Below are 27,804 nucleotides of genomic sequence, written 5' to 3' on the forward strand. Positions count from 1 at the left end.
TCTCATTGAATAAGGGAAAAAAATTAACAAATAGGACTACATCAAATAAAAACGGCTCTGTAGAGCAAAGGACACCATCAGCAGAGCAAAAAGGCAACCTATAGTATGAAAGAACATAAGCGTAAGTGATTTATCTGATAAGGGGTTAATATCCAAAACATAGAAAGAAGTCATACGCTTCAACACCAAAAAACAAACAACACAATTAAAAAATGAGCAGAGGACCTGAACAGACATTTTTTCCAAAGAAGACATACAGATGACCAACAGGCAAATGACAAGATGCTCCACATCACTAATCACCAGGTAAATGCAAATCAAAACCACAGTGAAATATCACCTTGAAAACACATACAGTAAATAGAACCAATATAAACCCAGCACATGAAACATGGCTGTTTTCACTTTGGGTTATATAAATATTCTATAAATAGTCTCATCTCATGGCTTTTATCTAATTGCCATACTGTGCTTTGAGTTTCTACTTTAGTTTTATCAATATGTCGTAGTACATTAATGTAACCAAACTGCGGCTTCAAGCTAAATATGGGATTTCAGTACTGAGTTAGAGAGTACTCAATAGTGTATTACCATTAATTTACAATGGACTATCACCAAATTAATGTACTGCCCATTTCTTAACAAAAAGCAATGTTTTCTTATGATTTATAAAAAATCCCACTACATAAAGTTGTGATAAATTGCTCCCATACTTAGAGCCCTCATTCATTTCCCACATACTAAGTCTGTCCATTCAAGCCTATGACTTCCACAAAACAAACATTTAAAAATCCTCAAAAATAACATAATAAAATTGGGGTACAGGGCTTACGGTACTATAAAATCCTAAAAGCAAAGCTGTTGTATATGAAACTACATAATTTAATATTGTCTTATACAAAGTACTAGAGGGCATGACTTAATACTGTCTTATGTAAAATACAACTAAAAATCTACATTTATACAACTTAGAAAATATAATAAAGAAATTGCCTATATTCAGCATTGTTATCTCAAAACAATGTTGGCATATATATGAACTAATGAATCTTTTCACAGGAGTATATGCTCCAAGTCTTTGACGTTCCCAAATTAACTTCTGACCTACAATTCGGTATTTGATTTTAAAGCAAAATAAAGTAAAATGTTTCCTCTTCCCAAAGAGAAAAGAATTGAGCTAGGGAAAGGAATAATGGGGTGATTTTTAAAATAGAACAACTTTGAATACATTCTGATAATCAAGGGTACTAAAAGATCTTGATAACTTGTAATTTCCAATTATCCACAGTAGCAAGGACAGAAATAGCATAAACAAATGGCATCCCTGTATCAGAAGAGATTGGTTGACAAGTATTAACTAAGTTGCTATGACATTTTAATGTAATGAGCACTTACTATACTCTACATTCTATGCTACATATCAAGGAATGAAAGATAATATAGGGTCCCTGTCTTCATGGAGGTGGATATCTAACAGGGGTAAGACAGGTATACAAATAAGTAAAATACAATGAAGAACATAAGTACCTAATTATAAACAAAACTATTACAAAGTCTTAAAGGAAGAGGAACGACTCAGAAATTTCCTTAGGAAGATAAGACTCATTAGGAGCTAGGCTATGTAAAAGGTAATTTCTAAACGTAGGGATGCCTGGAAGAGATATTTTGCAATAGTGAAGAATGGTAAAAGGTACATAGGTAGAAAAGCAGAGAACATGGTTAGGAAGCAGCAGGTATTCCAGTTGAGGACAAAACAGTACACATGTAAAGGAAATAAAACAGGATTCTTTTATTTATAGATTATGGAGGACTATATATACTAAGGAATTTGGTTACTATTTACAGTGAGCCACTGAAGATTATTGAGCAAGATACTATAATAGAAGATTATTCTAATAGTCTTAAAAGGTAATGAGAGCTTGGACTAGGGTAGTAAGGTGAAAATGGAAGAGGACACAGCTGGTAAAAATACTGCAGAGGTAGAACTGACCAAATTTGCACATTATTTCATACAGGGGGAGAAGAAAGTATCCATGTATCTAAGATTTCAGTTTTAGATGACTGGATATACACAAAGGCAGTAGAAAAGTGGATCTGGACTGAGAGATGATGGCTAGAAATACAGATTTGGGAATGGGGAGTTGAAGCTATGAAAACAGTAGACGGATTCCTGAAGGGAGAGTGTACAGAGGAAAGAACAGAAGGGAGAAGAGACTAAATTTATTCAACAGATGATTATTGAAGAAAACTTACCATGTACCAAACCTGGTCATGGGTGTTAGGGATAAAATGGGGTGAACAAGATAACCACAGTACCTGTCCTAACCCAACATTTATTTTGTAAAAAGAGACTATCCAGTAACAGAAATAGAAAAGGAATAGGATTATGAGAAAAGGTCATAGATGCTATATAGAAAGTTTCCAGAAAGAAGAAGTGGCTGATCCTTACCTTTTTGTTGCTAGAGATATCAGAGAATAAGGAGGACTAAGAAATGATCATTATACTTGATTAATAGGAGGTACCTAGTAATCTTCAAAAGAGCAGTTTATAAAGAAAGAAATCCTTCCATTTGCAACAACATGGATATACCTAGAGGGTATTATGCTAAGTGAAGCAAGGCAGAGAAAGACAAATACCATGATTTCACTTATTTGTGGAATACAAAAGCAAAACAAAACAAAATAAACAAAATACCAGTAGATTCATAGACACTGATAAGTGACTGGTGGTTACGATGGTGGAGGGTTAAGGCTGAAGCCAGGAGAAGTTTGGGTGGGAGGGCAGGAAAAGTAAGGGGGATAAAAGGGGCACAAAAATTCTTAATCATAATATAAGTTGGTCATGGGGATGATAGAAGAGCATGGAGAATATAGCCAATGTTCCTGTAACATCTTCCTAAGTTGACAGTAACTACACTAGTTGGGGACAGGATTTACTAATATGAGTGTGGAGGCAGAAAAATATGGCAGGGTGAGAAGTGAGGCAGAAACCTCCTCCCAAAACCACATATAACACAAAAATACAGGAAATACAACAAACTTGAAAGAGTGACAGAAAAGAAGACTGCAACAGACAGCCAACATCTGGGGAAAAGAGATGACCTCATGGAAAAGGGTAAAGAAGCAGAGCTACAATCTGGCGAGATCCAAGCTCTCCATCAACCCAAGCTCACAAGTGGGAGGAAGAGATATGGAGGATGGAGAGAGTAGAAGCCCATGACTGCTATAACACCCAGCCCTGGAGATCTGCACCAGGAGAACAAACCCACACTACATGGTGCTTTGGAGATTAGTGAGGTTGGAGGTTGGAAAGCAAAGACAGGCAGAATACTCAGAGAGGCTGAGATTCCAGCCACTCATGGAGAAAAGGTACCCACAACAGGCCGTTCATGGATGACAGAAAGGTGGGCACTTTGAAAGAGGTACCAATAGCAAGAGAGCTGCTAAAGGGGCAAGGATTACATAGAACTTGCTGCTCAGGAGAAAGAAAGGTGAACAAAATTGTCCCGGCACACAGAGCCCAGTAGGTTGGAAACTTTCAGGAGCTTCAGGTGCTCCATTTCCAAGGCTGGTAACACAGTGCAGAGGCCCCGCACTGTGATACACAGCCTGCTGCTCCTTCCACCTGGTGGAACTGGTTCACAAACCTACTGCCCCCAGCACTGTGCCATGCCAGCCAGAGAGTGGTTCTACCTATAGAAGCTGCAAAGGTGTGACGCAGAGGCTCCACCTGGCACACTTGGCCCATTAGCCCTAGCACTGGATGCAGGTACTGAAGCTGGGAAGCAGAAAGGAGCTCTTTCCTCACAGCATGCACTGGCAATGCTTGCCTGCAACACAGGTCCTTGCTCCAGGGGCTGGGCAGCTCAAGGGAGTACAGCTTTGCACACTAGAGGGCACTGCCTACACAAAGGTATTACTCCACAGTAATCATTAGGAATATGAAATGGCAAAAGAAACCTGTACAAACCAAAATCCCTCAAACATGAGAAAGAGGGCTCAGCGAAACTGAAATTACTAATTTTCTTGAAAAGGATTTCAAAGTAAAAATTATAAACATGCTCACAGAACTACAGAAAAATATTCAAGATCTCAGGAAGGACTAAAAGAAATAGAAACTTTGAAAAATACAGTATGTGAAATGAAACATACAATGGAGATATTTAAAGGTAGATTAGATGAGGTGGGGGAGAGAGTAAATGAAATAGAAATTAGAGAACAGGAAGACAAAGAAGCTGAGGAAGAGAGAGAGAGAAAAGCATCTCTAGGAATGAAAAAACAATAAGAGAACTGTGAGACCAATCCAAATGAAAAAATATTTGCATTATAGTCATACCAGTAGAAAAAGAGAGACAAAAAGGATTAGAAAGTGTCTTTCAGGAAATAATTGGTGAAAACTTATCAAATCTGTGGAAGGAGAAAATCTCTCAGGCCACAGAGGTGCCAAGATATCCCAACACAAGGGACCCAAAGAGGACAACACCAAGCCATATAATAATTGAAATGCAAAGATCAAGGAAAAGAACAGAGTGTTAACCACAACCAAGAGAGAAAAATGGTCACCTACAAAGGAAAACCAATCATACTATCAGATTTCTCATCAGAAACCTTACAGGCCAGAAGGGAGTGGCATGAGATATCCAAATGCAATGAAAAAGAAGGGCCGAGAATCAAGAATACCCTAGAGGCAAGATTATCATTTAAATTTGAAGGAGGGTTTAAAGAATTCCCAGATAAGCAAAAGTTGATGAAATTTACACCCCACAAACCATTTCTACAGTGAATTTTAAGAGACTGCTAGGGATAGAAGTGCTCCTAAGACTAAATAGCTATCACAAGAGATAATAAAACCACACAAGGAGAGAGGATTAAAGATGGTGGCAGGAGAGGTGAGACAGAGGCTTCCTCCTAAAATGGCATATAACATGAAAATATAAAATGACTAATCCTGAAAGAGCAACAGGAAAGGGGGCTGTACCAAACTACATACACCTGTAAAAAGAAGAAATCTCACAAAACAGGGTAACATACCAAAGCCATGGCCCAGCAGGACCCAAGCTATTCCAACAACCCAGTTCAACGGCAGGAGGAAGAGAAACAAAGTGGAGAGGGAGCGGAGGCTTGGGACTGATGAATACCTAACTCTGGAGATCTGCTCTGGGAGCACAAAACTACATATCATGATACTTGCATGGTACTGTCTGATTAGGGGGTTGGAAAGCTAAGACAGGCAGAATTCCTGGAGAGACTGAAATTCCACCCATTTGTGGAAAGCAGGGATTCATATCCAGCTGCTCTGGGACAAAAGAAAGGCGGGCAGTCTAAGAGACTTCCTAACAGCAAAAGGGCTGCTAAAGGGGCGAGGATTGCATAGAGCTTAGGGCTCAGGAAAAAGGACAGGTAGACAAAATTATCCAGGTGCACTCTGCCCAGCACATTGGGAGCTTTCACGATTTTCGGGAGTTCCAGCTCCCTGCTGGCTACACAGCACCAAGGACCCCCTCCGTGATATGCAGCTTAATGTGACTTTTTCCCGGCCAGCACCACATGGATCACAAACTAGCAAACCCTACCCTGGCGTTAGGCCTGCCAGAGGGAATACCTGTCTAAAACAACTACAAATGCAAAGCATACAGGCTTATACCTGTGTGCTTGGCACCAATATCACTCCCCTGCGACAATAGACAGTGCTTCAGGGGCTGAGCAGCTCCAGACAGAAGAGCTTCTGGACACTACTGGGTGCCATATACAAATATGAAATGCCAAAGGAACCTGGTTTCAAAGTAAAATTATTAATACAACTCCTGACAAATATTTAAATGACATCGACCTCAAGAATCTTCCTGAAAGGGAGTTCAAAATAAAAATCATTAACATGCTCATGGAGGTATGGAAAGATACTGAAGGACTCAGGAATGAATTCCGGTTGGAGATCCAATCGTTGCAGAGCAAAAAGGAGGGTATTAAAAGCAGATTAGATACGGTGGAGGAGACAATAAATGAAATAGAAATTCAAGAAGAGGAATACAAAGAAGCTAAGGTACAGAGAGAGAAAAGGATCTCTAGGAATGAAGAATACTGAGAGAACTGTGGAGCCAATCCAAATGGAACAACATTCGCATTATAGGGGTACCAGTAGAAGAAAAGAGAGAAAAAGGCATAGAAAGTGTCTTTGAGGAGGTAATTGCTGAAAACTTCCCCAATCTTGGGAAGGAGATAGTCTCTCAGGCCATGGAAATCCACAGATTTTCCAACACAAGGAACCAAGGAAGACCACACCAAGACATATAGTAATTAAAATGGCAAAGATCAAGGATAAGGACAGACTGTTAAAAGCAGCCAGAGGCAGAAAGAAGATCACATACAAAGGAAAGTCCATCAGGCTAACATCAGACTTCACAGCAGAAACCTTACAGGCCAGAAGGGAGTTGCATGATGTATTTAATGCAATGAAGCAGAAGGGCCTCAAACCAAGATTACTTTATCTGGAAAGATTATCATTTAAATTTGAAGGAGGGACTAAACAATTTCCAGATAAGCAAAACCTGAGAGAATTTACCTCCCATAAACTATCTCTACAGTCTATTTTGGAGCAACTTCTATAGATGGAAGTGTTCCTAAGGTTTAATAGCAGTCACCAGAGGTAATAAAACCACAGTAAAGATAGAACAGCTAATCACTAAGCAAATGCAAAATTAAATTAACTATCCCCAAAGTCAGTCAGGGGATAGACAAAGAGTACAGAATATGATTCCCTAATATATAAAGAATGGATGAGGAAGAAAAAGGAGGAGAAAAAAAAAAGAACCTTTAGACTGTGTTTGTAATAGCACATTAAGTGAGTTAAGTTAGACTCTTAGATAGTAAGAAAGTTAACCTTGAACCTTTGGTAACCATGGATGTAAAGCCTGCAAGAGCAATATGTACATACCTATTGATAATCATTCTAAATGCAAATGGACTAAATGCACCAATCAAAATACATAGAGTCACTGAATGGATAAAAAACAAGACCCATCTATATGCTGCGTACAAGAGACTCACTTTAAACCCAAAGACGTACAAAGACTAAAAGGGAAGGGATGGAAAAAGATATTTCATGCAACAAATAGGGGGAAAAAAACAGCAGCTGCAGCACTTGTATCAGACAAAACAGACTTCAAAACAAAGACAGTCACAAGAGACAAATAAGGATATTACATAAAGATAAAAGGGTCAAACCAAAGAGAAGATATAACCATTATAAATAACTATGTGCCAAACACTGGAGCATGTTCATATAAAAAGGACATAAAAAGGATTACATCATAAATAAATTAAATCGAGAAGAATAAAACAATACTAACAATCAATGAAAGCAATAGGAGGTGCTTCAAGAAAATAAACAAAAATAACCCCCTAGCCAGACTTATCAAGAAAAAAACAGTCTACACACATAAACAGAATTAGAAGGGGAAATAGAATGCAATGTATTCATTCTAGGAGACTTCAACACTCCACTTATTCTGAAGGCCATATCAACCAGACAGAAAATAAGTAAGGACACAGAGGCACTGAACAACACATCAGAACAGATGGACCTAACACACATCTACAGAACTCTACACAGAAAATCAGTAGAATACATATTCTTCTCAAGTGTATATGGAACTTCATATACAAGTGCTTCAATTTTCAAGAACAGATCATACACTAGGCCACAAAAAGAGCCTCAGTAAATTCAAAAACACTGACATTCTGCTAATCAGTTTCTCAGACCACAAAGGTATAAAATTAGAAATAAATTACACAAAGAAAATAAAAAATCTCACAACCACATGGAGGTGTCACAACATGCTCAGAAATAACCAATGAAAAATGATCAAATAAAAACAGAGATCAAGCAATATATGGACACAAAAGACAATAATAATTTAACATCACAAACTCCATGGGATGCATCAAACACCATGCTGAGAGGAAAGCATATTGCAAGACAGGCCTACCTCAGGAAAGAAGAAAAATCCTATATGACCAGTCTAAACTCTTAACTAATGAAACTAGAAAAGAAGAACAAATGAAGACCAAAGGCAGTAGAAGGAGGGACATAAAAAGGATTACATCATAAATAAATTAAATCGAGAAGAATAAAACAATACTAACAATCAATGAAAGTAATAGTAGGTGCTTCAAGAAAATAAACAAAAATAACCCCCTAGCCAGACTTATCAAGAAAAAAACAGTCTACACACATAAAAAGATTCAGAAATGAGAAAGAAAAAATCACTACAGACACCACAGAAATAAAAAGAATTATTAGAGAATACTATGAAAAACTATATGCTGACAAAACAGATAACCTAGAAGATATGGACAACTTTCTAGAAAAATACAACCTTGCAAGGCTTACCAAGAAAGAAAAAAAAATCAAAACAGACCAATTATCAGCAATGAAATTGAACTGGTAATCAAAAACCTACCTAAGAAAAACCCTGGATCAGATGGCTTCACAGACAAATTTTATGAAACACTTAGTGAAGACCTAATACCCATCCTCCTTAAACTTTTCCAAAGAGTAGAAGTAGAGGGAATACTTCCAACTCTTCTATGAAACCACCATAACTCTAATACCAAAACCAGGCAAAGACACAACAAAAAAAGGAAATTACAAAAAAATATCTCTGATTAACATAGATGCAAAAATACTCAACAAAATATTAGCAAACTGAACACAAAAATACATTAAAAAACATCCTCAATCATGACCAAGTAGGATTTATTCCAGGGATGCAAGGATGGTGCAACATTCGAAAATCCATCAACATCATCCACCAGATCAACAAAAAGAAGGACAAAAACTAGATGGTCATCTCAATAGATGCTGAAAAAGCATATGACAAAATTCAACATTCATTCATGATAAAAACTCTCAACAAAATGTGTATAGAGCACAAGTACCTCAAAATAATAAAGGCCATATATGACAAACCCACAGCCAACATTATATTTAACAGCAACAACCTGAAAGCTTTTCTTTTAAGATCAGGAACAAGACAAGGATGCCCACTCTACTCCCTCTATTCAACATACTACTGGGGGTCTTGGCCATAGCAATCAGACAACACAAAGAAATAAAAGGTATTCAGATTGACAAGGAAGAAATTAAACTTTCCCTGTTTGCAGATGGCATGATACTGTACATAAAACACCCTAAAGAATCCATTCCAAATCTACTAGACCTAATATCTGAATTCAGCAAAGTTGTAGGACACAAAATTAATATGCAGAAATCTGTTTCATTTCTCTACACTAACAATGAATTAGCAGAAAGAAAAATCAGGAAAACAATTCCATTCACAGTTCCATGAAAAAGAATAAAATACCTAGGAATAAACCTAACCAAGTAGGAGAAAGACCTATACCCTGAAAACTACAAGACGCTCATGAGAGAAATTAAAGAAGACACCAATACATGGAAAAACATCCCGTGCTCATAGATAGGAAGAGTTAATATTGTCAAAATGGCCATCCTGCCTAAAGCAATATACAGATTCAATGCAATTCTTATCAAAATATGAACAGCACTCTTCAACAAACTAGAGAAAATCACTCTAAAATTTCTATGGAACTACAAAAGACCAAAGCAATCCTGAGAAGGAAGAATAAAGGGGAGGAATTATGCTCCCCACTTTCAATTTCTACTACAAAGCCACAGTAATCAAGACAGTTTGGTAGTGGCACAAGAAGAGACGCATACACCAATGGAACAGACAAGAGAGCCCTGTTATAAACTCAAACATATATGGTCAATATATATATGATAAAGGAGCCATGGACATACATGGTGAAATAAGAGCTTCTTCAACAGCTGGTATTCACAAAACTGGACAGCTACATGCAAGAGAATAAAACTGGATCATTGCAAAACCCCATACAGAAAATCAAATTTGAAATGGATCAAGACCTGAATGTAAGTCATGAAACCATAAAACTCTTAGAACACGACATAGGCAAAAATCTCCTGAATGTAAGCATGAGCAACTTCTTGCTGAACACATCTCCTCGAGCAAGGGAAACAAAAGCAAAAAAGAATGTATGGGACTACATCAAACTAAAAAGTTTCTGTATTGGACAGGACACCATTAATAGAACAAAAGGGCATCCTACAGTATGGGAGAATATATTTGTAAATGACATATCCGACAAGGGGCTAACATCCAAAATATATAAAGAACTTACATGTGTCAAAACCCAAAAAGCAAATAACCCGATTAAAAAATGGGCAGAGGATATGAAGAGGCAGTTCTCCAAAGAAGAAATTCAGATGACCAACAGACAAATGAAAAGATGCTCCACATCACTAATCATAAGGGAAATGCAAATTAAAACCACAGTGAGATATCAGCTAACACCACTAAGGATGGCTAGCATCGAAAAGACTAAGAACAATGAATGGTGGCGAGGATGCGGAGAAATAGGAACCCTCCTACACTGCTGCTGGGAATGTAAGGTAGTTCAACGATGTGGAAAGCAATCTGGAGGTTCCTCAAAAATCTGAAAATAGAAAAATGATTTTACCCAGGAATCCCACTCCTTGGAATTTACCCAAAGAATACAAGTTCTCAGATTCAAAAAGACATATGCACTCCTATGTTTATTGCAGCACTATATACAATAGCCAAGATATGGAAGCAACCTAAGTGTCCATCAGTAGATGAATGGATAAAGAAGATGTGGTACATATACACAATGGAATATTATTCAGCCATAAGAAAAACAAATCCTAGCATTTGCAACAACATGAATGGAGCTGGAGGATATTAAGCTCAGTGAAATAAGCCAGGCAGAGAAAGACAAGTGCCAAATGATTTCACTCATTTGTGGAGTATATCAATGAAGCAAAACTGAAGGAACAAAACAGCAGCATAATCAGAGACTCCAAGAAGGGACTACTGGTTACCAAAGGGGAGGAGTCTGGGAGAGCGTGTTGGGGGGGAGGAAGAAGGGGATTGAGGGGTATTATGTTTAGTAAACATGGTGTGCGCAATCCGGGGAAAACAGTGTACCATAGAGAAGGCAAATAGGGAATCTGTTGCATCTTACTACACTGATGTACACTGACTGCATTGGGGTATGGGTGGGGACTTGATAATATGGGTAAGTGTAGTAAGCACATTGTTTTTTCATGTGAAACCTTCGTAAGAATGTATATCAATAACACCTTAATGAAAAACTTTTAAAAAATGAAATCTTTACCTACAGTCAAAAGAAAGAAAAGAAAACCACACTACAAAGGAAGTAGATCAATTAATTGCTAAGCAAATGCAAAACTGAATCAAATACCCACAAAGTCAGTTAATGGGTATACAAAGGGTACAGAATATGACACCTATTATACAAAGAGTAGAGGAGGGACAAGAAGAATGGGAGAAAGAAAAAGAATCTTCATATTGTTTATTATGGTTTGAAATACCATAATAAATGAGTTAAATTAGACTGTTAGTAAGGGGAATACCCTGGAAACTTTAATAACCACGAATCTAAAGTGCCTGCAATAGCCATATGTACACACCTATCAAAAATCACCCAAAATGTAAATGGACTGAAAGTGCCAATCAAAAGACACAGAGTCACTGAATGGATGAAAAAACAAGACCCATCTATATGCTGTCTACAGGAAACTCACTTCAAACCGAAAGACATACACAAACTGAAAGTAAAGGGACAGAAAAAGATATTTCATGCAATTAATGGAGAAAAAAACAGGAGTTGCAGTACTTGTATCAGACAAAATAGACTTCAAAACAAAGAAAGTAACAAGAGACAAAGAAGGATATTACATAATGATAAACAGTCAGTCCAACAAGAGGATATAACTATTATAAATATCTATGTACCCAACACAGGATCACCGATACGTGTGAAACAATTCTAAGAAAATTAAAGGGGGAAATAGAATGCAATGCATTCATTTTAGGAGACTTCAACACAACACTCAATCCAAAGGACAGATAAACCAGACAGAAAATAAGTAAGGGGACAGAAACACTGAAAAATGCATTAGAACAGATGAACCTAATGGACAGCTACATAACACTCCATCCAAAAGCAACAGGATACATTCTTCTCAAATGCACATGGAACATTTTCAAGAATAGATCATATACTAGGCCACAAAAAGAGCCTCAGTAAATTCAAAAAGATTGAAATTGTACCAACCAGTTTCTCAGACCACAAAGGAATGAAACTAGGAATAAATTACACAATGAAAATGAAAAAGCCCACAAACACATGGAGGCTTAATAACATGCTCCCAAATAAACAATGGATCAATGACCAAATTAAAACAGAAATCAACCACTATATGGAGATAAATGACAGCAATAACTCAAAACTGCAAAACCTGTGGGATGCAGCAAAGGCAGTGCTAAGAGGGAAGTATATGGCAATACAGGACTACCCAGGAAAAAACAATCCCATAGGAACAGTCTAAACTCACAACTAATGAAACCAGAAATAGAAAAACAAATGAGGCCCAAAGTCAGTAGAAGGAGGGACATAATAAAGATTAGAGCAGAAATAAATAAAATCGAGAAAAATAAAATAATAGAAAGAATCAACGAAAGCAGAAGCTGGTTCTTTGAGAAGATAAGCAAAACAGATAGACCCATAGCAAGATTTATCAAGAAAAAAAGGGATCTCACACACATAAACAGAATCAGAAATGAGAAAGGAAAAATCACTACGGACACCAGAAATAAAAATAATTATTAGAGAATACTATGAAAAATCATATGCTAACAAACTGGGTAACCTAGAAGATATGGACAACTTTCTAGAAAAATACAACTTTCCAAGGGTGACCCAGGAAGAAACAGAAAATTTGAATAGACCAATTCTCAGTAATGAAATTGAATGGGTAATCAAAAAACTACCTAAGAACAAAATTCCTAGACCAGAGGGTTTCAATGCTGAATTTTTTAAGGACTTTTTTTGTTGTTGCTGTTGTTATCATTAATCTACAATTACATGAAGAACATTATGTTTACTAGGGTCACCCCTTCACCAAGTCCCCCACACAATCCCCATTACAGTCACTGTACATCAGCATAGTAAGATGTTGTAGAATCACTACTTCTCTTCTCTGTGTTGCACATCCATCCCCATTCCCCCCTCCAACTTTATACATGCTAATCATAATACCCCCTTTCTTTTTCCCTACCCTTATCCCTCCCTTCCCTCCCATTCTCCCCACTCACTTTCCCTTTAGTAACTGTTAGTCCATTCTTGGGTCCTGTGATCCTGCCGCTGTTTCGTTCCTTCAGTTTTTCTTTGTTCTTATACTCCACAGATGAGTGAAATCATTTGGTATTTGTCTTTCTCCGCTTGGCTTATTTCAATGAGCATAATACCCTCTAGCTCCATCCATGCTGTTGCAAATGGTAGGATTTGTTTTCTTCTTATGGCTGAATAATATTCCATTATGTATATATACCACATCTTCTTTATCCATTCATCTAGTGATGGACACTTAAGTTGCTTCCATTTCTTGGCTATTGTAAATAGTGCTGCAATAAACATAGGGGTGCATATGTCTTTTTCAAACTGGGCTGCTGCATTCTTAGGGTAAATTGCTAGAAGTGGAATTCCTGGGTCAAATGTTATTTCTATTTTGAGCATTTTGAGGAACCTCCATACTGCTTTCCACAATGGCTGAACTAATTTACTTTCCCACCAGCAGGGTAGGAGGGTTCCCCTTTCTCCACAACGTCGCCAACATTTGTTGTTGTTTGTCTTTTGGATGGTAGCCATCCTTACTGGTGTGAGGTGATATCTCATTGTGATTTTAATTTGCATTTCTCTGATAACTAGTGATGTGGAGCATCATTTCATGTGTCTGTTGGCCATCTGAATTTCTTCTTTGGAGAACTGTCTGCTTAGCTTCTCTGTCCGTTTTTTAATTGGATTATTTGCTTTTTGCTTGTTGAGGTGTGTGAGCTCTTTATATATTTTGGATGTCAACCCTTTATCGGATCTGTCATTTATGAATATATTCTCCCATACTGTAGGGTACCTTTTTGTTCTATTGATGGTGTCCTTTGCTCTACAGAATCTTTTCAGCTTGATGTAGTCCTGCTTGCTCATTTTTGCATTTGTTTCTCTTGCCCCAGGGAGATATGTTCATGAAGAAGTTACTCAAGTTTATGTCCAAGAGATTTTTGCCTATGTTATTTTCTAAGAGTTTTGTGGTTTCATGACTTGCAATCATGTCTTTGATCCATGTCGAATTTACTTTTGTGTATGGGGTTAGACAGTGATCCAGTTTCATTCTCTTACATGTAGCTGTCCAGTTTTGCCAGCACCATCTGTTGAAGAGACTGTAATTTCCCCATTGTATGTCCATGGCTCCTTTATCATTTATTAATTGACAATGTATGTTTGGGTTAATGTCTGGAGTCTCTATTCTGTTCCACTGGTCTGTGGCTCTGTTCTTGTGCCAGTACCAAATTGTCTTGATTACTGTGGCTTTGTAGTAGTGCTTGAAGCTGGGGAGCGAGATCTCCCCCTCCTTATTTTTCCTACTCAGGATTGCTTTGGCTATTTGGGGTCTTTGGTGTTTCCATATGAATTTTTGAACTATTTGTTCCAGTTTGTTGAAGAATGTTGTTGGTAATTTGATAGGGATTGCATCAAATCTGTATATTGCTTTTCGCAGGATGTTCACTGCTGAATTTTACCAAACATTTAGTTAAGACTTAATTCCCATCCTCCTTAAAGTTTTCCAAAAAGTGGAAGAGGAGGGAATATTCCCAAACTCATTCTATGAGGCCAACATCACTCTAATACCAAAAGAAGGCAAAGACATCACAAAAAAAGAAAATTACAGACAATGTCCCTGATGAACATAGATGCAAAAATACACAACAAAATATTATGAAATTGAATTCAAAAATACATCAAAAAGATCATCCTTCATGATCCACTGGGATTCATCCCAGGAATGCAAGGAAGTTACAACATTCGGAAATCCATCAACATCATCCACCACATCAACAAAAAGGACAAAAACCATATGATCATCTCCATAGATGCTGATAAAGCATTCAATAAAATTCAACATCCATTCATGATGAAAACTCTCCACAATATGGGTATAGAGGGCAATACCTCAACATAATAAAGGCCATATGAGACAAATCCACAGGCAACATCATACTTAACAGCGAGAAGCTGATAGCTTTTCTTTTAAGATCAGTAATAAAACAAGGATGCTCACACTCCCTACTTGTATTGAACAGAATACCGGTGATTCCATCCAACGCAGACAACACAAAGAAATAAAAGTTGTCCAGATTGGTACGGGAGAAGTTAGACTTATCACTGTTTGCAGATGACACGAAATTGTACATATAAAACCTCTAAAGAATTCACCTCAAAACTACTACAGTTAATTGAATTCAGCAGCATTGCAGGAGACAAATTTAATACTCAGAAATCTGTTGCATTCTTATACACTAACAATGAACTAGTGGAAAGAGAAATCAGGAAAAGAATTCTATTCACAGTTCCATGAAAAAGAATAAAATACCTAGGAATAAACCGAACCAAGTAGGTGAAAGACCTATACCATGAAAACTACAAGACACTCATGAAAGAAATTAAAGAAGACACCAATACATGTAAATAAATCCATGCTCATGGACAGGAAGAATTAAGATTGTCAAAATGGCCATCCTGCCCAAAGTAATCTAAAGATTCAATGCAATTCCTATCAAAATACCAACAGCATTCTTCAATGAACTAGAGAAAATTGTTCTAAAATTCATATGGAACCACAAGAGACACCGAATAGCCAAAGCAATCCTGAGAAGGAAGAAGAAAGTGGGAGCATTATGCTCCCAAACTTCAAGCTCCACTAAAAAGCCACAGTAATCAAGACAATTTGGTACTGGAATAAGAACAGACCCATAGACCAATGGAACAGAAGAGAGAGCCCAGATATAAACCCAAGCATATATGGTCAATTAATATGTGATAAGTGAGCCATGTAAATTCAATGGGAAAATGACAGCCTCTTTGACAATTGGTGTTGGGAAAATAGGACAGCTACATGCAAGAGAATGATACTAGATTATTGTCTAAACTCATGCACAAAAGTAAATTCGAAATAGATCAAAGACCGGAATGTAGGTAATGAAACTGTAAAACTCTTAGAAGAAAATATAGGCAATAATCTCTTGAATATAAACATGAGCACCTTTTTCCTGAACGCATCTCTTAGGGTAAGGGAAAGAAAATACAAAATGAACAAATGGGACTACATCATGCTAAAGAGCTTCTGTACAGCAAAGGACACCATCAGAAGAACAAACAGGCATCCTACATTATGGAAGAGAATATATTTGTAAATGACACATCCGACAAGGGGTTAGCATCCAAAATACATATAGAACTCACACGCCTCAATACACAAAAAGCAAATAACCCTATTAAAAATTGGCAGAGGATTTGAACAGACACTTCTCCAAAGAAGAAATTCAGATGGCCAACAGTCACATGAAAAGATGCTCCACACCACTAATTATCAGGGAAATGCAAATTAAAACCACAATGAGATATCATCTCACACCAGTTAGGATGGTCAAGATAGAAAAGACTAGGAACAACAAATGCTGGTGAGGATGCTGAGAAAGGGTCCCCTGCTACATGGCTGGTGGGAATGTAAACTAGTTCAACCACTGTGGAAAGCAGTATGGAGGTTCCTCAAAAAACTAAAAATAGAAATACCATTTGATCCAGGAATTCCACTCCTAGGAATTTGACCTAAGAAATCAGGATCCCAGTTTCAAAAAGACATATGCACCCCTATGTTTATCACAGCACTATTTACAATAGCCAACATATGGAAGCAACCTAAGTGTCCATCAGTAGGTGAATGAATAAACAAGATGTGGTACATGTACACAATGGAGTATTATTCAGCTATAAGAAGAAAACAAATCCTACCATTTGCAACAACATGGATGGAGCTAGAGGGTATTATGCTCAGTGAAATAAGCCAGGCAGAGAAAGACAAGTATCAAATGATTTCACTCATTGGTGGAGCATAAGAATAAAGCAAAAACTGAAGGAACAAAACAGTGGCAAACTCACAGAACCCAAGAATGGACTAAGAGTTACCAAAGGGCAAGGGACCAGGGAGTATGGGTGGGTAGGGAGGGATAAAGGGATTAAGGGTCATTAAGATTAACACACATAACATAGTGGGGGGGCACAGGGCAGAAAGTATATCACAAGACATGTAGTGACTCTAGAATTTTACTACGCTGATGGACAGTAACTGTAATGGGGTATGTGGTGGGGACCTGATAATGGGGGAATCTAGTAACCACAATGTTGCCCATGTGATTTTATGTTAATGATATTAAAATTTAAAAAAAATTTTTTAATGCAAAAAAAACCCACAATGAGATATCATCGCACACCAATTAGGATGGCCACCATCCAAAAGACAAAGAAAAACAAGTGGGGCAAGGATGCGGAGAAAGGGGAACCCTCCTACACTGTTGGTGGGAATATAAATTAGTGTAACCATGTGGAAAGCAATATGGAGGTTCCTCAGAAAACTAAAAATAGAAATACCATTTGAACCAGGAATTCCACTCCTAGGAACTTACCAAAAGAAAACAAGATCCTAGATTCAAAAGACATATGCACCCCTATGTTTATCGCAGCACTAGTTACAATAGCCAACATATGGAAGCAACCTAAGTCTCTATCAATGGATGAATGGTTAAATATGTGGTACATATACACAATAGAATATTATTCAGCCATAGGAAGAAAACAAATCTTACCATTTGCAACAACATGGATGGAGCTAGAGGGTATAATGCTCAGTGAATAAGCCAAGCAGAGAAAAGCAAGTATCAGATAATTTCACTCATATGTGGAGTATAACAACTCTGAAGGAACAAAAGAGCAGCAGACTCACAGACTCCATGAAAAGACTAGTGGTTATTAAAAGAAAGTGACATGGGGAGACTCATGGGGGGAGGGAAAAGGGGATTAAGGGGCATTATGATTTACACATGAAATGTAGTGGGGTCACGACAAAGGCAGTACAGTACAGTGAAGACAAATAGTGACTCTATAGCATCTTACCGCACTGATCACAGAGACTGCAATGGGGTGAGGGGGGGACTTGATAATATGGGTGAATGTAGGAACCACAATGTTGCTCATGTGAAACCTTCATAAGACTGTATACCAATCATACCTTAATAATATAATAATAATCACAACTGTTGAACCACCATTTTATAACTAGTAACCAATATAAGACTGAATATCGACTATACTTCAATAAAAAATGTCAACAAGAGTCAGTTTTGTTGAGCACCTTGCTGAAAAACCATGAAATTTTAGGAGATACAATAAGCATGATTTCATAAATTTTTAAATAATGTTCAAGTAGCTCAAGGGAAAGAGTGAAAAAAGCAGACAATGAAAATTAACAAGGCTAGATGGAAATAGTAAAATGGTATAATATGATGTACTGTATAATTTTTCACCTTTGTATATTTCCTAATGCATAGGAGAGTATTTATATATGGAGGGTAGCAAATCATATTTGCTAAGTTCGGTAAAGGAAGGATGAAATAACAGAAATAGATTACTAGTAATCAACAAAGTTACCTTGAAGAAATTCAGAATAACCTTTGGCTTCACCACCAAACTATCCTTAAATGATATAATCAATCACACACTGAGTATACATTGCAAGGACTTGCCTGGTTACCTGCCCTCTTCTCTTCCTCACTACCAACACCATTTGAACTCCTAATTACAAGCTCAGTCCTACAGTAGGCTCTAAGATCCAAACTTGACATTAGTTAGAGGAGATTCAAGAAGTACTGCTTCAAGTCTTAGAAGATTAGATACCTAGTTACTGCGTGTTCTGCTAATTGCAACCCAGTCTTCCTCCCTATGTCCATGTCCCACTCTTAAAAGTACCCTTATATCCCAGTTCCTGTAGGTTTGGAGCTATAGGTAGACCTTGCTCTTTCTAGTCTGTCTGCACATAACCCCAATTTCCTAAAGATTTGAATCTTGCCTCTGAGTCAAAATCTCTATGGTTGAAGACCTGTTCCCTGCTGATACACTTATGTGATGTCAATTACCTGTGTGCCTAACTTACAGAATATTTTCAACACTTGGATTTCCCTTATTGCCATGATCTGCTCCTATCAGCCTATTAGGATACCCTGAGTCAAAGGCAACTATATGTTGTTCATCCCTGTAACCTCAGAGACTAGCTCAGTTTCTCATACTGTGTTCTTTCTTGACTAGCTGATTAAATACCCTTCCTTGACCTGAGGTGCATTCATAACCACAACTAGCATGTCCAGCTCCAGGTCAAGGTACTTCTCAATCTGCGAGTCCCATGTAAATCAAAGAAGTTACTAAGGCTTTATGATCATCTTTACAGGTCTTGAAGTAAGCAGGAGAAAACTATTTTTCCGAAATACTTAATGGTATCTTGTGTAGAAATATAATGAATTAAGTAACAAAATCTGTGTGATAACCTTTTCAGGTCTTTATGTAAATAGTAGTCAACTATTTTTCTGAAATACTTAAATGCCAGCCTATGCATAAATAAGAGTTAGTTAACATTTTACCTTATCTTCTAGGACAATGACTTTATAACATACAAACTAACATGGTAAATATTCTTCCGAAAAAAAAACTGAAGTATTTAGTCAGATAAACAAACAACCCTTCAAATTAAACAAATCCTCAAAGAAAATGTCGGGAATTACAATCCTTAATCACCTCTTTTCCCATAAAATTTTCATTAAAAGGAACAAAAACCTTTATATTTTATCTGTGTCCACACTCCTTCTTCTTACTTATATTTCCAGCTTTTCTATTTCCATGAGCTAATCCCCACCACCCCCATTCTGTGCATACTATGATACACAAAGGAAGAAATGTCCAAATTGGTTTTGGAAGAATGAATGGCACTATACTTAAGTAAGTTTTTCCCTCTTTTACCTTCTAGAATTTTGTCCTGATGAGAAACCAATTGCTGAATGATTGGAAAGGCAATAGATAACCCAGAAAGTAAAAGAATGACCATTTCTTCCAAGTGCTTGCTCTCACTGAATTTTTGACCAAAACAATGTATACTTTAAATTCTGTCAGCTTCAAAGGACAGTACTGCAGATGGTTAGTAGCATATAATTTTGTTCAGGAGTCCCAATAATATTATTACCTTTCAGAACAGGGGGCAAAAAATAAGCAGTAAGCAATGGAATAAATTGTCCTCCAAATTCCCTTTTTTGGAAGTTCCACTCATTAATGCTTACAGTGTGCAAGTCAGGAAAATATCACTTTGAGTTTGTCCTTTAGGAAAGAACTCTCAGACATCATAACCTAACAGCCAAGAAGTCACACCACTGTATCTCTCTGCCACCGTGCAAAACAACATTTACTGTCTTTGAAAAGTAGAAAATCAACAGACCTTATCAAGTTGTTCCAAATGCAGGAAACAGGAAGCCATGTTCCTATGCAGCTTTGCCAATTCTGGATCCGCCTGATCATGTGCATAAAATCTCAGAGAATAATAGTACCAGTGTAGAGCATCGGCATAATTTTGAACCTAAAGTTTAAAAATAAATAACTAAATCACAAATATATCTTTACATTTGGTAATAATTTTTTGTTGAGTTATAAAGTGGCAGTCACTATTCTCTCTTCTTCCTTACATTAGAAATTTCACAGAAATCATCAACAAATTAAAAGGCAACATACAGACTGGGAGAAAATATTTGCAATCTACATATTAAAAGGGGGTTAATATCCAAAATATACAAAGAACTCCTAAAACTCAACAGCAAAAAAAAAAGTTTTAAAAATGGGAAAAGGATCTGAATACACATTTTTCCAAAGACATAAAAATCGCAACAGGTACATGAAAATGTACTCAACATTACTAATTATCAGGGAAATACAAATCAAAATCACAAGGATGAATTACCTCACCCCTGTTAGAATGACAAATCATCAGAAAGACAAGAGATAAATTTTCTGAGGATAGGCAGAAATGGCAAACTTGTACACAGTCAGTAGGAATGTATACTGGGAAGGCCACTATGAAAAACAATGTGCAGGTTTCTCAAGCAATTAAAAATAAAACTACAAAATGATGAGCAATCCCACATCTGGGTATATGTCCAAAGCAAATGAAATCAATATGTCAAACAGATATTTGTTCTCCCATGTTAACTTCAGCATTATTCATAATAGCCAATGTACGGAAAAACCTAAGTGTTCATTAACTAATGAATGGATAAAAAAAATAATAAAGATCAGAGAAGAAATAAAACTGAGAAGAATAAAATAGAAAAAATCAATAAAATCAAGAGTTGTTTTTTTGAGAAAATAAACAAAAGAGATAAACCGCTAGCCAGACTTATTAAGAGAAAAAGAGAATCTACACACATCAACAGAAACAGAAATGGGAATGGAAAAATCACAACGGACCCCACAGAAATACAAAGAATTATTAGAGAATACTATGAAAATTTATATGCTAACAGGAAAACCTAGAAGAAATGGACAACTTCCTAGAAAAATACACCCTTCCAAGACTGACCAAGGAAGAAACAGAAAATCTAAACAGACCAATTACCAGCAAAGAAATTGAATTGGTAATCGAAAAACTACCCAAGAAAAAAACCACCAGGCCAGATGGATTCAACTTTGAATTTTATCAGACATATAGAGAAGACATAATACCCATTCTCTTTAAAGTTTTCCATAAAATAGAAGAGGAGGGACTACTACAAAACTCATTCTATGAAGCCAACATCACTCCAATATCAAAAACAGGCAAAGAACCCACAAAAAAAGAAAACTACAGACCAATATCCCCGATGAACATAGATGCAAAAACACACAGCAAAATATTAGCAAACCGAATTCAAAAATACATCAAGAGGATCATACACCATGACCAAGTGGGATTCATCCCAGGGATGCAAGGATGGTACAACATTCAAAAATCAATAAATATGAGAGATGCCCTCTCAAAAAAATAATAATTGCAAATGAAAAGTCGAACAAATTGTCAACCTCAGCAATAATTAAAGAAATGAAAAGCAATAAAAAAATCAATCAACATCACCCACCACATCAACAAAAAGGACAAAAAACACATGATCATCTCCATAGATGCTGAAAAAGCATTAGACAAAATTCAATATCCATTCATGATAAAAACTCACAACAAAATGGGTATAGAGGGCAAGTACCTCAACATAATAAAGGCCATATATGACAAACCCACAGCCAACATCATACTTAACAGCAAGAAGCTGAAAGCTTTTCCTCTGAGATCGGGAACAAGACAAGGATGCCCACTCTCCCCACTGTTATTCAACGTAGTACTAGAGGGCCCATCCAGGGAAATCAGACAAAACAAGAAATACAAGGAATCCAGATTGAGAAAGACGAAGTCAAACTGTCATTATTTGCAGATGACATGATATTGTACATAAAAAACACCCTAGACTCCACTCCAAAACTACTAGAACAAATATCTGAATACAGGAAAGTTTCAGGTACAAAATTAACACACAGAAGTCTGTGGCATTCCTATATACTAATGAGGAACTAGCAGAAAGAGAAATCAGGGAAACAAATCCATTCACAATTGCATCAAAAAGAATAAAATACCTAGGAATAAACCTAACCAAGGAAGTGAAAGACCTATACCCTGAAAACTACAAGACACTCTTAAGAGAAATTAAAGAAGACACTAATAAATGGAAACTCATCCCATGCTCTTGGCTAGGAAGGATTAATATTGTCAAAATGGACAGCCTGCCTAAGGCAATATACAGATTCAATGCAATCCCTACCAAAATACCAACAGCATTCTTTAACAAACTGGAACAAATAGTTTTAAAATTAATATGGAACCACAAACCTCAAATAGTCAAAGCAATCCTGAGAAGGAAGAATAAAGCAGGGGGATCTCGCTTCCCAATGTCAAGCTGTACTATAAAGACACAGTAATTAAGACAGTTTGGTACTGGCACAAGAACTGACCAACTGACCAGTGGAACAGAATAGAAAGTCCACATATTAACCCAAACATATATGGTCAGTTAATATACGATAAAGGAGCCATGGATATACAATGGGGAAATGACAGCCTCTTCAACAGCTGGTGTTACCAAACTGGACAGCTACATGTAAGTGAATGAAACTGGATCATTCTCTAACTGCATACACAAAAGTAAATTCATAATGGATCAAAGACCTGAATGTAAGTCATGAATCATAAAACTCTTAGAAAAAAACATAGGCAAAAATCTCTTAGACATAAACATGAGCAACTTCTTCAGGAACATATCTCCCTGGGCAAGGAATTAAAAGCAAAAATGAACAAGTGGGACTATATCAAGCTGAAAAGCTTCTGTACAGCAAAGGACACAACCAACAGAACAAAAAGGCATCCTAGAGTATGGGAGAATATATCCATAATGACAGATATGATAAAGGGTTGACATCCAAAATATATAAAGAGCTCACCCACCTCAACAAGCAAAAAGCAAATAATCCAATTAAAAAATGGGCACAGGATCTGAACAGACACTTCTCCAAAGAAGAAATTCAGATGGCCAGCAGACACATGAAAAGATACTCCACATCGCTTGTCATCAGAGAAATGCAAATTAAAACTACAATGAGATATGACCTCACACCAGTAAGGATCGCCACCATCCAAAAGACAAACAACAACATATGTTGGAGAGGTTGTGGAGAAAGGGGAACCCTCCTACACTGCTGGTGGGAATGTAAATTAGTTCAACCATTGTGGAAAGCAGTATGGAGGTTCCTCAAAAAACTCAAAATAGAAACACCATTTGACCCAGGAATTCCACTCCTAGGAATTTACCCAAAGACTACAGCAGCCCAGTTTGAAAAAGACATATGCACCCCTATGTTTATTGCAGCACTATTTACAATAGCCAAGAAATGGAAGCAACTTAAGTGTCTATCAGTAGATGAATGAATAAAGAAGATGTGGTACACTTACACAATGGAATATTATTCAGCCATAAGACGAAAAAAAATCCTACCATTTGCAATAACATAGATGGAGATAGAGGGTATTATGCTCCGTGAAGTAATCCAGGTGGAGAAAAACAAGTATCAAATGATTTCACTCATCTGTGAAGTATAACAACAAAGAAAAAAACTGAAGGAACAAAACAGCAGCAGACTCACAGAACCCAAGAATGGACTAACAGTTACCAAAGGGAATGAACGGGACTGGGGAGGATGGGTGGGAAGGGACAGATAAGTGGGGGTGAAAGGGGGCACCATGATAAGCAGGTATAGTGTGGGGGAGTGACAGGGAGGGCTGTACAACACAAAGAAGGCAAGTAATGATTCTACAGCATCTTACTACGCTGATGGACAGTGACTGTATTGGGGTATCTGGGGGGGACTTGGTGATGGGGGAGCCTAGTAAACATAGGGTTCCTCATGATATTGTAGATTAATGATACCAAAAAAAGTGGCTTTTGATTTCCTGAAAAAAAAGGTATGTGTATTCACTGGAATATTATTCTACCATAAAAAAGAGGGACATCCTGTGACAACATGAATGGAATTGGAGGACATTTTCCTAACTGATGTAAGCCAGGCAGACAAAGACAAATACTGTATGGTATATCACTTACACATGGAACCTGAAAAATAAAAAGTTAAACTCATAAAAACAGAGAATACTATGGCATTGCCATGGGCCGGGAGGGTGGGAGAAATGGGAAGGGGTTACAAAAAACACAGAAAAGAAAACAAACTTGCATTATAAGATGAAAAATATCGAGGATCTAATGTATAACATGGTGACTATATTTGAGAAAACTGGATTTGTTGCCAAGAGAGTAAAACTGTTCTCACCAAAAAAAGTGATGGATATTAATTAAAACAATTCTTAGAACTCTTTCACAATTTATATGTATACCAAATCAAATAATTATGTTATGCACCACTTTAATTATAATTTTTGTCAATTATAGCTCAATAAAGCCGGGAAAAAATATAAATTTCACATGTGGGATGAAGAGTCTGAAAGGGTATTAAACCATCTTAGAACACTCAAAATACAATTTAAAAGTTATTAAAACAACGACAAAATTTTTAAAGAGAACATCAACAATTCACTATGTGAATACAGCTATTTTGATTTATTCTTTCAATTTTAACTTTCTCATTTTGTATTTTTATATAGTTGTAATCATAGTTTTTATTTGAAATTCATATTCTTTCCATTTTTAATTCTGTTTTGTAAATATTCGTCTATATTGACATTGCTATGTAGTCTCACAGTTGCCAATTTAAGGAACACATAACATCCAATTAAGTTTATTTATGATGATATTCTTAATGTTCGAAAGTTAGTTATTTCGAGGTTTTCACTATTTATTTCACAATAATTAAATGCTTCTTTGATTTTATTAAAAATGTGTTTTCACTTTTTAGGCACTTAAAATTTTTCAATGTTAAGAAGCTATTAGGAAAAATAAGAAAGAAATATCCTGGATAAGTTCTTTCAAGCTAAGAAAACCCAGATTGCTCATGCACACCAAGGTAACGTACATGCGTCCCTTATACCCCATCAAGAATCTTCACATTTTTCAATGAAAAGAAGGAATAAAACATGCTTTGCAAGTAGAATCAACTGTGCTGAGTAGGTACAACACTGCCACTGACTATTTGGAACTAAAGATTATATTCTTCTCCAGTGATGGAAGTCTGAGTTAAAAAAAAAATCATTCTGTAAGATTGGGAATTGAGGGAAAAGGAAAAAAACTCAACAGAAAAACCAAAATCTTAAGTAATTTCTCACCTGCTACATAAAGGAGTAAAACACAGTACAAGAAAGCAAGAATACCATTCTCTTTCATAACACCTGCCCTGAAGGTATAAAATAAGAGATTTTGATATATGTTCACACTGTGAAATGATCACTACAATCAAGCTAATTAACATATTCAAGACATCACATAGTTAATCTCTTTTTCCTGGTGAGAACACTTAAGATTCACACTCTTAGCAAATTTTAACTATCAATACGTTATTTATTATTTTTTGGTGTCATTAATGTACAATTACATGAGCAACATTATGGTTACAAGACTCCACCCATTATAAAGACCCCACCACATACCCCATTACAGTCACTGTCCATCAGCATAGTAAGATACTATAAAATCACTATTTGTCTTCTGTTATACTGTGCACCCCGTGAACCCCCAACATTATGTGTGCTAATTGTACTGCCCATTTTCCCCCTTATCCCTACCATCCCACCCATCCTCCCCAGTCCCTTCCCTTTGGTAATTGTTAGTCCATTCTTGGGTTCTGTGAGTCTGCTGCTGTTTTGTTCCTTCAGGTTTTTCTTTGTTCTTATACTCCACAGATGACTGAAATCATTTAATACTTGTCTTATTCCACCTGGCTCATTTCACTGAGTATAATACTCTCTAGCTCAAACCATGGTGTTGCAAATGCTAGGATTTGCTTCCTTCTTATGGCTGAATGATATTCCATTCTGTATATGGACCACCCCTTTTTTATTCATTCATCTACTGATGGACACTTAGGTTGCTCCCATTTCTTGGCTATTGTAAATAATGCTGCGATAAACATAGGGGTGCACAAGTCTTTTTCAAACTGGGCTGCTGCATTCATAGGGTAAATTCCTAGGAGTAGAATTCCTGGGTCAAATGGTATTTGTATTTTGAGTTTTTTGAGGAACCTCCATACTGCTTTCCACAATGGTTGAACTAATTTACATTCCCACCAGCAGTGTAGGAGGGTTCCCCTTCCCCACATCATCGCCAACATTTGTTTATGTTTCTCTTTTGGATGGCGGCCATCCTAACTGCTGTGAAATGATATCTCATTGTGGTTTTAATTTGCATATCTCTGATGATTAGCGATGTGGAGCATCTTTTCATATGCTTGTTGGCCATCTGAATTTCTTCCTTGGAGAAGTGTCTGTTCAGATCCTCTGCCAATTTTTTAATTGGAATATTTTCTTTTTGTTTGTTGAGGGGTGTGAGTGCTTTATACATTTTGGATGTCAACCCCTTATTGGATATGTCATTTATGTATATATTCTCCCATACTGTATAAAGTCTTATTCATCTACTGATGGTGTCTTTTGCTTTACAGAGGCGTTTTAGTTTGATATAGTCCTACCTTTTCATTTTTACTTTTCTTTCCCTTGCCCAGGGAGATACGTTCATGAAGTTGCTCATGTTTAGGTCCAAGAGACTTTTGTCACTGTTTTTTTCTAAGAGTTTTGTGATTTTATGTCCTACATTAAGGACATCAATGCATTTTGAGTTTACTTTTGTGTACAGGGTTAGACAATAATCCAGTTTCATTCTCTTACATGTAGCTGTCCAGTTTTTCCAACACCAGCTGTTGAGGCTGTCATTTCCCCATTGTATATCCATGGCTCCTTTATCACATATTAATTTAACATATATGCTTTGATTAATAACTGGACTTTCTATTCTGTTCCACTGGACTATGGGTCTGTCCTGTGCCTGTACCAAATTGTCTTGATTACTGTGGCTTTGTAGCAGAGCTTGAAGTTGGGAAGTGAAATCACCCCTGCTTTATTCTTCCTTCTCAGGATTGCTTAGAAAATTCGGGGTCTTTCATGCTTCCATATGACTTTTAGAATTATTTCTTCCAGTTCGCTGAAGAATGCTGTTGGTATTTTGA

General features: G+C 36.8%; 1 protein-coding gene across 1 annotated transcript in view; it reads right to left on the reverse strand.

The window, feature by feature from the left end:
* TEX11 (testis expressed 11) overlaps positions 1-27,804 on the reverse strand; it is a 391,628-nt gene that overhangs the window by 154,339 nt on the left and 209,485 nt on the right. The window contains exon 16 of the mRNA XM_073227602.1: positions 20,507-20,644. Coding sequence (XP_073083703.1) covers positions 20,507-20,644 — 138 coding nt within the window. The remainder of the gene's footprint in view (positions 1-20,506; positions 20,645-27,804) is intronic.

The sequence above is a fragment of the Manis javanica genome, chromosome X, assembly GCF_040802235.1.
Source record: "Manis javanica isolate MJ-LG chromosome X, MJ_LKY, whole genome shotgun sequence".
NCBI classification, from domain to species: Eukaryota; Metazoa; Chordata; class Mammalia; order Pholidota; family Manidae; genus Manis; species Manis javanica.